This window comes from Chrysemys picta, chromosome 7, assembly GCF_011386835.1.
Source record: "Chrysemys picta bellii isolate R12L10 chromosome 7, ASM1138683v2, whole genome shotgun sequence".
NCBI lineage: Eukaryota > Metazoa > Chordata > Testudines > Emydidae > Chrysemys > Chrysemys picta.
In genome coordinates this window covers 30,816,372-30,828,238 of record NC_088797.1, presented here as the reverse complement: position 1 = coordinate 30,828,238, position 11,867 = coordinate 30,816,372, and the positions used below count along the sequence as shown (strand labels likewise).

Here is an 11,867-nt window from a genome sequence, read left to right as displayed (position 1 = left end):
TTTTTTCTCCGGCAGGCGTGAGGCAGCAAAGCGTGTAGAGGTAGAGAGTTAGGACTTGATTCCCAAGTGGATTGAGGGAAGGGAGGTGAGTGGGAGTGCTGTGCCTATCTCTGGGAGAGGAGTGGGGTCTAGTGTGTTAGAACAGGGCCCCTGGGAGTCAGCTCTCCTGGGTTCCATCACTACCATTAGGAGATGGTGTGGTTTTGAACAGTTAAATGTGGTGGGCAGGATGTACTTTCTGTTCCCCTCTCTGGGAGAAGAATGGGGTCTAGTGCTTAGAGCCGATGTGTGGGGGTCAGGACACCTGGGTTCTATACCTGGCTGTGGGTGGGGAATGGGGTATAGTGGTTGGAGCAAAGTGGGGCTGGGACCCAGGATTCCTGGATTCTGTTCTACCACATTTTTACTAAGTGATGTCAGCCCAAATCACATAATAATTTTTCTTCAGAGGGTCACAGTAGTGAGTTTTTAATTCCAGAGTAGTTTCAGGTTTCATTTCATATTTTCCTAAAACAGCTTTTTTTTCCCTCCCCAGTTTCTGTGTGAAAGACCAGCCACAAAAAGATGAAACTGACTGATTATACTGTGGCAACGAGTGAAACGGACTGGACAGAAAGTGGTGTAGGATGCACAAAGTATATTGAAAGGAGACTCTTACCCCTTTGCTTAGTGGGGTCTAAGGAGGGTGATGGGAATTAGTATTAGACCAAAGTAGTTGTAGACTGGAGGGAATTTTTGCCTACCTTTACAAAGGCAATTTTTTACCTTTCTCTCAGCTATGTTGAAGCTAAAATTTGGTAAGGCCAAAAGGGCCCATTAGATCATCTAGTCTGAGCTCCTGTATAGCGCAGACAACAGAATTTCACCCAGTTACCCTTGTAATAAGCCCAATAACTCACCTATGATTTAAAGCCTGTTTTCCAGCAAGGCATCCAGTCTTGATCTGAAGATGGCAAGAGAAGAAGAATCTACCACTTTCCCTTGGGAGTTTGTTCCAATGGTTAATAACCTTCATTGTTACAGGGGCACCTAACTTCTAATTATGGGTACATTTACGAGTGCTCTTTGCAAACATCTGAGGCACAGCAGTGGAGTCCTTCCCCTTTCTAGTGGGATGAGGATTAGTTTAATAGAAAGTCCCTGCTTTCCTAGGCAGTTGAATGGGAGCTAAATTGCATGAGTCATAAGCAAAGCTGCTTGTTTGCTGGTTATTATACTTGACACACAAAATAAGTAATTTCCTCTGTTTTATATTTCTCAGAGTATTTTTTAACCCCTTTGTAGACCCTGGGTACAGTCAGGAAATAGACCCGCCCACCCCCTGCCACCAACTTATATGTCACATTTGCCCTGTTCACCAGTCACTATTTGCATGACATGCCCTGTTTTATGTCTCTGTATAGACACAGAATAGACTCTATAATAATACAAACAATTTGTGAACAGGTCAATTCTTTTCCCTAAAGAGCTCACCATTTAAATAGACAAAGGGCAGGAGGAGAAACTGAGGCGTGGAGAGGGAAAGGGACATGGCAGGTTTATAGAAAGGAAGCCAGGCATCCTGAATTGCAGTCTTTTGGGCCATGCTGCCTCAAAAGGGTCTTCTGTTTTCTAGCAGCCATGCAACCTTGCCTCTAAGGTAAATCTAGCTGCCGCCTTTGAGCTCACAAGGCACACAGGGAAGGAGGCCTTGCCCAGAATAGAACTGAACTCTGCATTGAGGCAGGAGAAAGAATGCAGCCGTGAGCATATGCGATGTGAGGATAGGAAAGTGTCCTTCTGTAAACCATTTTATGGGGGGAAATCTAATGAATAAAAAAAGTTCCATTAAGACAACCAGTAAGTTGAGGTGAAGGAAGGAGACCTGGTAGGAGCTCTGGGATGCGGTGCTGATGGAATCGGACACACCCCAGGCACACGTTGCGCTAGGGAAAGTGCGGTGGGAACTTTGAGGCATTTAAACACTTGTGTGTTGATCTCCACTCGCCCTCTGTGGGAGTGAAAGTTTGCTTAGATTTTGATTTTCTTTGCATGGCCGGTGGCTCCAGCTGCACAATGTCATGGAGAGAGCATAGGCCAAGATACATGAGCACCCACCAAGGTGAAATTGATGGCTGTGACAGGAAGATGCAGTTTAGAAGCACTTCCTGTGGACAGTGGACGGCCCTGCCTGATCATACTCTTGTTTGCTGATCCACATCTGCTAGAAAGTAGAGAGGGACACCAGGATGGAGCCACCATCCTTTCGGCCTATTTACACTGAACAGGGCAGAGACAGGAAGATAAGTTGTTAGTGGTAACAGCCCGATGGCCGAGCCCTATTTTGCTAGGTTCTGTGCAAAGGAGATGGCAGCCCTTGAAGAGCTTGCAATTTCTGTATAGATTCATGCACTCTAGGGCCAGAAAGCACTGTTCGGATAATCTAGTCTGAACTGTACACAGAGGCTGTAGATTTTTTCCCCAAAAGCTAGATTAAAGCATGGCATTTTTAAAGAGATTTAATCCCCTTTGAAAGACTCCAAGTGATGGAGTCCATCACCTCCCTGGTGAGCTCTTCTAGTATTTAATCACCTTTACTGCTGGGAAATCACGTCCTATTTCACTGTTAAATTTGTCTAACTTCAACTTCCAGTCACTGGATCTCATGTCTTTATCTGCTAGGCCTGATCTGCACTACAAAGTGAGGCTGATGTAAGTCACCTTGCATCAACCTATTTATGCATGAGTCTACACTCAACTTTATTTCCCATCAACATAAGCACCACATTGCTGCAATGCAGTAACACCACCTCCCCACGAGATGTTGAGCCATGGGCGATGTACTGTGGTCTATACAGTGCGAGTGTAGACACTGCATGGCCTATGTGTGCCCAACAATGACTGCTTTGGTCACAGTTGTGAACTCCACTGTCTAAGGGTCACAGAAACCAGAAGCTCCCCCCCCACCACCACCACATTAAAACCTCTGTGTATTTTTTAAATGTCTTTTCCTGATTGCCCAGCTTGGCGAGCACATCTAGGAGCTCTCCCTGTTGTGTTCAACTACCTGATTGATGGTGCCGGTTACACACTAGAAGCATTCCTGCCTGGAGTAGACAGGAGATATTGGATCTCCTGGGCCTGTGGGGAGAAGAGGCTGTGTATAAACAGCTATGAATCAGCCATAGAAACATGGACATCTTTGAGAAGATTGCACAGAGGATTCAGGCAAAAGGGTACGTAGGGGTCAGCAGTAGTGCTGTGTTCAAGTGAACGACCTGCACCAGTCATACCACAAAGGCCAGGAGGCCAGCAGTTGATCTGGTGCCAAGCCGCTGACCTGTTTTTACAAAGAGCTTCATGCCATACTTAGCAGAGACCCCCACCAGCACCCCACAGACCACCATGGATAGCTCAGTGAATCCGGAGACAGAGACCCCTGTCATGAACATTGAGGAGAAGGGACGTGTGGCGGGGTGGGAGTCTAGTTATCCCGCAAGCCAGGGCCTTTTCAAGACTCCAGTGCAGTCAAGCCAGTCCCACCATCTGAACACAGATGAGCCTGATCCAAGAGAAGGAACTTCAGGTAAGTGTGTGCATTCATTCTGCCTTAAAAAGTTTAAATGTGAAGATGGCACCTGGCCCAACCCTAAGCTAGCAGGACACAGGTATTTGCTTTTCATTATTTTGCTCATACTAGAAGATGTAATGATACAACAGAGATAGAGTGGTTGTCTGCTTTTCATTCCCCTCTAGGTTTAAGTGGGAGGAAGAGTCATGTGGAGCCATTTGTTCATAGGGGTGTCCTCCTGAGAGATCTCATTAAAACTTTCATGGATGTACTCTGCAATCCTCTCCTGAGGGTTTCTAGGGATGGCTGACATATTTCTTCCTCTGTGGTAGGACAGTTTCGCACACAAGTCCACGATGACTTCGGCAGGCACCATTGCAGTCAACAGGCTAGTGGCATATGGGCCCGGGCAACTTCGGGATGCCAGCAGCAGCTCTGCTTTCTGTGCCTTTGTCACCCTCAGGAGTGAGATATCCGCTAAAATCACCACCACCGGTGGAAAACAGTGCCAGTCTGCAGTGCCATTGCTCTGTACTTGTGGAAATAGAGGCCAAATGTTTTTTGTTTTATGCAATCAAACAATTCCCTCCTCAGAGCCACTCCAAAGTTGAAGTGTCAATAAGAGTGTCTGATTTAAAACTTGTATGGGAGTAAGGGAAGGGAGTTCTGAAAATTATCTTTCGCTTTCCGTTGTGACTGTAAATCCAATGAAACATCTGTCGTATCTAGAGCTTTTGCTGTTGTGGCCTTGGGGGGTGCCCCCTCCACACCTGTGAAATACCTCACCCTGAGGAGGAGGAGAAGAAAGAAGCAAACTAGGGAGGATATGTTCAGTGAGATCCTCCAATCCAGTGCTGCATCGGACAATGAACAGAGGGCCTGGTGGGTGAATGTAGCAGACAGCCTGGAGAAGGAAAGAGTGGACAGAAGACAGGCCCAGGAGTCTGAACAGGAAAAGGAGAGCGAAATGGAGTTGCACCAGGAATTAATGGAGCTTCTCAGGCAGCAAACACAAAGGCTGCAGATTTTAGCTGACCTATAGGACCAACAATCATGGACATGCCCTCCTTTGCAGTTCCTGGAGAACTCCCTGGTAACAGCTCCCTATGCCTCCCAACATTCCATGTGGCATCCTGGGCTGTATCCCTACTCTTCCCACTCTGCACTGGGGGACAGTAAGAAGAACTACAGCTTCACATACACTGACCTGTGAGAGCCACGGCTGGTGTATATTTGGTAGAGATGGACGTTTTCTAGCATTCTAATTGTGACATTCTGTTCTGTTAATTTATTTTATAAGTTTGCACTGTATTGGTTTGTAATTGCACATTATCCTTTGCACTGTGTGTGTTACACAATCCATTTTTATTTTTTGGAAATAATTTCATCTTTATTTATTTCATAACATATACAACAGAATGCCTAGTGCTCCTCAAAGCACACATTAATTTTAATTGAACAGGACCATAGGTTCAGTGCAAAACACATTGTAAGAATGATAAATGTACAGGAAGCATTGCATAATTCATAGGTTCTTTAAAAGACAGGGTGATATTTATCATTGTACACCAAGCACTACGCCATTCCTCACAACCCCCTAAAACTTCAGGCCCAGGGACAGCACAGTTCAGCACAGCACAGTATCGTGGCAGACAGTTAAAGCCCCCTTTCAAAGCCTCCTTCAGCCACATAGCTCCACGTTGAGCTCTTCTAAAGTCCCCTATGGCTGGCTGTTCAAATTCAGAAGATAAACATTCCAACTTTGCCCTCCACTCCAGTGGCAACTCTTCCCCCTTTGTCTCACAGATATTATGCAGGATGCATCAGGCAGCAGTAGCCATTGGGATATTTTTCTCACTGAGATGTAGTCTAGTGAGTAAACGCCACCAGCATCCCTGTAATCTTATGACAGCACATGCAACTGTCATTCTGCCCCTGCTGAGCCTGTCCTTGGCCACCTTGACAGCTCCAAGGGAAGATTCAATGTTACAACTTAAAGAGCCAAGGGAGCAAGAGATAGGCTGACTGGTCCCCCAGAGTCACTATTGGCTTTTCAACAGCACCAGTGGTAATACGCTGGTCAGGAAAGAATTTCCCTGCCTGCAGGTTTCTGAACAATTCTGTGTTCTTGAAGATGTGAGCAGCATGCACTTTCCCTGATCAGCCCACGTTGATATCAGTGAAGTGCCCCGGTGATCTACCAACACTTGCATAACCATAGAAAAGTAGCTCTTTCTGTTGATATACTCTGTAGAAAACATGGCTGGATGCCTTCCTGGAAGATGTTTCAGTCAAGCTGAAATGATTAGGCTCAGTACAGGGGTAAGAGGGTGAAATTCTCTGGCCTTTGTTATGTAGGGTTGCCAACTTTCTACTAGTACAAAACCGAACACCCTTGCCCTGCCCCTCCAAGACTCTGCCCATGCCCCATTCCTTCTTCAAGGGCCCGCCCCCACCCACTCCATCCTCCCTCTCTCTGTCGTTCGCTCTCTCCACCCTCACTTGCTCATTTTCACCTGGCTGGCTCAAGGGGCATGGGTGTGGGAGCAGGTGAGGGCTCCGGCTCGGGGTGCAGGCTCTGGGGTGGAGCCAGAAATGAGGGTGCAGGAGGGGGCTCCAGGCTGAGGCATTGGGTTGGGATGCACGAGGGGGTGAGGGCTCCGGCTGGGGATGAGGGATTTGGGGTGCAGGAGGGGGCAGGGGCTGAGGGGTTCGGAGTGTGGGAAGGGACTCTGGGCTGGGGCAGGGGATTGGGGTGTGTATGTAAGTACTCAGGCTGGAAGTGCAGACACGGGTGGGGCTGGGGAAGAGAAATGTAGAAGGGTGCTCCAGGCTGGGATCAAGGAGTTTGGAGGGCTGGAGGGGGATCAGGGCTGAGACTGGGGTGTGTGTGAGGGCTCTGGCTGGGGGTGCAGGCTTGGATGTGGGATGAGGGATTTGGGGTGAAGGAGGGCTGGGAATGAGGGGTTTGGAGTGTGGGTGGGGGCTCTGGGTGTGAGGGCTCTGGCTGGGGGTGCAGACACTGGGTTGGGGCTGGGGATGAGGAGTTTGGGATACAAGAGGGGGCTCCGGGCTGGGACCGAGGGGTTCTGAGGGCAGGGGGTTGGGGCCCGGGAAAGGGGCAGGGGTGCAAGCTCTGGGTGGCGCTTACCTCAAGCAGCTCCCGGAAGCAGCGGCATGCCCCACCTCCGGCTCCTACGCAGATGTGCAGCCAGGCAGCTCAGCACACACCCCAAGTGCTGTTTTCTGTGGGGGTAGTGCTTAGGGCGGGGGCAGCGTGCAGAGCCCCCTGGTTGCCCCTATGCATAGGAGCCGGAGGGGGGATATGCTGGCTACTTCCCAGTAGCCGCATGGCACGGAGGCTAGCAGGGAGCCTGCCAGCCCCGCTGTGCAGCACTGCCAACCAGACGGTCAGTGGCCCAGTCAATGGTGCTGACCAGAGCTGCCAGGATCCCTTTTTGACTGAATGTTCTGGTCAAAAACCAGACACCTGGTAACCCTAGTGTTATGCATTAGGTCAGATTAGATTATTCCTTTTGACCTTAAGATCTATAAATTTCTGCATAATCATCCTCCAATGTGGGTCTATCTCACCATTAAAGTCCCTGAGTCCTACGACCTCCTTTATCTTGATCTTCATGGGGCTAGGCACTAGGGCCATGATTTATTTCTGCATGCACTTGATAATGCCCGAGTACATAGTGCTGCTCTTGGGCAAGATGTTGGCATTTAGGTCCCCATGGATGTAAGTGTCGCATTTCATGATGGAGTTGTAGGTGGTTTCATGGATGCCAGCTGACTCCATGCCTGAGAGGAAAGGGGGAGAAAGCACTGTGGGGCAATCTTTAGGAAGCACATGTTTGTATAGAGTCTAACCCAGAGGTCCTGATTGAGGGGTGAGGACCCTAAACCCTACCTAGAGCAGGTCAAAAAAGTTTGATAGAACAGTTTTCTGTTAAACATTTTTTTCTCTCAAAATCTAAACATATCTATTTCAAACATAATTTTTAATGGAAAAAGTTGAAGAGTTTCATTATGACTATTGTCTGGGTTCATTTAGTTTTGACTTTTATATTATATTATTAATTTTAATATATAGTATATAATACATTACAATTAATATAAAAATCAAATTTGAAACTAAATTAATCTAAATGACATTGTCACAATGAAATGGTTTGTACATTTCATGTTGACTTAAGATTCATAGATGTTTAAGGCCAGAAGGGACCACTGTGATTATCTGGTCTAATCTGTCTAACCCAGGCCAGAAGATGGCCCTGAAATAATTCCTTGTAGAACTAGAGCAGTTCTTTTAGAAAAACATCCCATCTTGATGTAAAAATTGCCAGTGATGGAGAATCCACCCTGATCCTTGATAAGTTGTTCCAGTGGGTTAATTACACTCACGGTCAAAAATATACACCTCATTTCCCATGAATTTGTCTAGTCTCAACTTCCAGCCATTGGATACTGACAGACGGTTGTCTGATAAACTGAAGAGCCCTCTGTATTCAAATTTATCTTCCCCATGAAGCTACTTCAGACTAGGATCAAGTCACCCATCAACCATCTCTTTAAACTGAACAGACTGAGCTCCTGGAGTCTCCACTCCATATCTTAATGCTTTGTAGTGATAATATACTATAGTTATACATGTGTTATTATATAATATATATTAAAAGTAATGTTTCACATTTTAATATACCAATGTCAAAACTAAATCAATTACTTTTTTTGAATTTTTGTTTCACAGGAAATTTCAAAATTTCAGCTTTTCAGTCCAATTTGGAATTACATTTTTTCCAAGATGTCTGAATTTCCCGTGGGCTGAAAATCCCAGTTCCCAGCCAGCACTAGCATTGCCACAATACTTTATTTTTATTGTGTGTATTGTGGTAGCGCCTAGGAGCCCCAGTCATGGCCCAGGACCCTGTTGTGCTGGCTGCTATACAGGCCTATTAAATTACAAATAAATAATGGGCCGCGGCCTGAAGGCAGGAATCACTGGGTGAGGATCTCTGGTCTATGTCATGCAGGAGAGCAGACTAGATGCTCCTTCTGAAAATCAATGTCTCTGTGCCCCAGTGGGGCAATATTTGGGCATGGAGCCTTTTCAAGCCAGCCCATGCTAGTTGCCCCAAAGCCCTGCATATGATACAATAGGTGCCTAGAAGCCAAGGACTGAATAGGGTGACTCCATTCCTGTCTCACCCGTTAGATATTGTCTCTGCAGGGTAGGGGTCATAGATGTTCATGGCCAGAAGGAACCAGTGTGGTCATGTAGTCTGACCTCCTGCAGCTCACAGGTTGGAGAACTTTACCCAGTCGCTCCTCTATTTTAAGCCCATAACTCCTACTTGGAGTAAATTGTGTCTGGGGATCCGACACAGAGCCGGGGCTAGAACCCAGGGAGTCCTACCTCCCAGACACCATCTGGAGATAAAATCTCCCAAGTGATGGACAGTCCATTGGAGCCTGTTTATAGAAGGACTGAGAGCTTGCACCTGTTCTGCCTCCAGGGCTCACAACCCAATGCCTCTCCACTTGGAGAAGACACAGCACCATTAGCTGAAATCCTTTCTGCTTCCTGATATTTACGGCTCTCATGGAGCAGCACCTCCTTGGCCATAGAAGATCACAGGTACCTTCTGCCCCATTTAAGCTCCTTAAGGATGAGATCCCTGGCTTTCCATAGTGTATGAAAGGGGTCATAGTCTTGTTTCCTTACCAAAAGGTCTTTACTGGCTGCATCTTAGAAGGCTTTGACCCTTCCACTGCTGAGGAAGAGCCATCCCCACTCATAGATACTGAATTTTCCCCACCAGGGGGCAGGCAGGGATGGGTGTGAGAGCAGAAAGGGGACGGTGTATGGCTTCGATCAGACTCCTGGCCAGAAAATGCCCTTCAACTTAGTGCCTCTTTACCTGATCCCTCAGGACTCCTGGGTTCTATCCTAGCTCTGGGAGGGGAGTGCGGCCTAGTGGGTTAGAGCAGGAGGGGCTGGGAGCTAAATCTCCTGGGTTCTACTCCCCAGGTCTGGAGGGCAGCGAGGTCTAGTGGTTAGAGCAGGGGGTTGGAGCCAGGACTCCTTCATGAACTGGTTAAAACACTTTGAGATCCACAGAGGAAGGTTGCTTTGTGCAGAACCAGCCTGGCAATTGGGAGCAGAGAAGCTTGTCCCCCAGGAAGGACGGGCCAACTCAGAAGACTTGGTCCATTTATGGTAGGTCTACCTGGCTTTACGTTGCACAATGCTCACCCCTGCCCACAGCTGTGTCTCCAACCACCCTTTGCATCCAGCTGTGGCCCAGCCCAGCCCCCTGACTACTGAAGGAGAGCTGGAAGAGGTAACAGAAGCACTCATCCCCATTAATGCTGACTTGGCCATCGGGCAGCCTGTAGCTCTTCTTCAGAGAGGAGGAGGAGGTGGCCAGGTCCCTTTAATTCTCAAAGACCAAAGCCATGTAATGCAGGTTCTCCTTGATGTCTCACACAATCTCCCGCTTGGCTGCAGAGCCAGGGCCCAGGGCGTGGTCAGTCAGGGAGCAGGGTGAAGGATGCAGCAGGGATCCTGGACACTTAGCAATGGTGCAATCAGAGCTGATAGTGGCTGGCCAACCACCTGCCCCGTGGGCTCCCATCTTAGCTTGGGAGGAAGGTGAGGACTCAGCAGAGTGGCAGGAAGATGGGGTTTGGATGGGAGTGTGTCCTGAGAAGTGTTGGGAGAGGCCTTGAATTCTGATATCTCCAGGTGCCCATGACCAGAATCCAACCCTGGGGGCTGCGCTCTGGGTTAGTCTAGAGCATTGGTGGGGGCCCAAACCGTATGCTGGGGCTGCAGGAATGGAGGCAGCAGGAAGTATGTGCTGGCTCCACTCCTGCAGTTCTCCCCCACTTCCATGTTCTCCCGCTCTGGGGCTGCCCCATAGCTTCCCTGAAATCTGAACTCTGCTCACTGCAACCCATGTGCTGCAAGGACCAGAACCCCACCCAGTGGCAGTAAGCGGTATTGCACCCTGCCTGCTTGCAGCAGCTCCAATGCCCCCCCCCACACCTCCCCAGACCCAGAAGGCCGTCCCGGTCTCAAGTACTGTATGTCTCTCTCGTCCACCCATCCGCTCTCATGTCCACCAGGAGCCCCCACCTGTGGAGGTGAAGGAGTAGCCATATTCGGTCAGGATCTTCATGAGGTAATGTGGGGGAGCTGACTTGTCTGCTGTAACAGCATGATCCTAGCACTGGGCAGTGTGAGGGTGCACTGAAACTGACTGCTGTGGGGGTCTGAGCCCTATGCCAACATATAGAAGGCATCATGCCACGTGGGGAACTGCCCCATGCCCCTGGGTATGATGGAGCATCGGGCACATTTTCAGGAGCACCGTGAGAACAGAGTGCGTGCGTGCGTGCGGCACCACCCCAGTTTGGAGTGAGGGGGTAGCGTGCAGAGTAGGAAGCCCCACGGTCCCTGTGGGGATAGGATGGGGGCACCATGCAGTGGGCGATGTACCAGGGACTCATACTGGATGTGGAGAACCCCACAGTACTGAGAGCAGTGCTGGGTTTACAATGGCTCCATGGAGCTGAGCCCATGCTCAGAAGGGGCCCTAGCCTGCTCTGCTTGCACTGCACCCTGAGACCCCACTGGCTCCCCCTGCCCACCACTTGCTCCTCTCAGCCTTCCCGCCAGCTGGCTAAGGACTCCTCTCTGCCCCCTGGCCCCACCCACTTCTCAGTCTCAACCAGGTGAGTGTGTGTGGGGAACAGTGTGGAGGACTTGGCTGAGCTCCAGGGACCCCGGCCGGGGCAGGTCCTGGCCTGGCTGATTGCGCCACTCCTGAAGGGCTGGAGTGATTCCCGGCCCTGGGACCAGCCCTGGCTGCGCTGTTGGCTCAGCCCGGCAAACACAGTCGCCTCCCAGGCAGGGTCGGTGAGTGCGGCCTGGAGGCAGGGCTTGGGGGAGCGGGTCTGTGGGGAGTAAGGGGGGGTGCTGGGCTGTGAAGAGGCGGGGAGGATCTGTGTGTGTTGGGGCACTAGGGAGTGGGGCTTTTGTGGGGGATGCTGGGCAGTTGTGGTGGGGCTGAGGGCAGGGGTGGTGTTGTGCAAGGCGCTCTGCATTTGTGGGTGGATCTGGGGAGGCGCTGGGCATAGCGGGTCTGGGGGGATTCTGGTCATAAGGAATCGGGGTGTTGGGCGGGGGGACTGTGTGGTGTGGCATATGCCCACCCCCGAAGTGAAGGGGCATGCCGGCAGCACAGGGCTGGGCAGGCTACTGTGCATCTGGCGACTGCCGGTTTGTAAATAGTGCCCTCACATT

At 49.7% G+C, this 11,867-nt stretch overlaps 1 protein-coding gene and 1 pseudogene across 2 annotated transcripts in view; one reads left to right on the top strand and one right to left on the bottom strand.

The window, feature by feature from the left end:
* NAA40 (N-alpha-acetyltransferase 40, NatD catalytic subunit) overlaps positions 1 to 4,932 on the top strand; it is a 34,418-nt gene extending 29,486 nt beyond the window's left edge. The window contains exons 11-12 of one of the 2 annotated variants that reach the window (XM_008179663.4): positions 16 to 85; positions 536 to 4,932. In XM_008179663.4, the coding sequence (XP_008177885.1) occupies positions 16 to 38 (23 nt within the window). In that variant the 3' untranslated portion in view covers positions 39 to 85; positions 536 to 4,932. The remainder of the gene's footprint in view (positions 1 to 15; positions 86 to 535) is intronic. The other variant, XM_008179665.4, reaches the window with a different exon arrangement.
* Positions 2,135 to 10,951, bottom strand: LOC112058794 (actin, alpha skeletal muscle B-like; annotated as a pseudogene).
* Between the last annotated feature and the right edge of the window lie 916 nt (positions 10,952 to 11,867).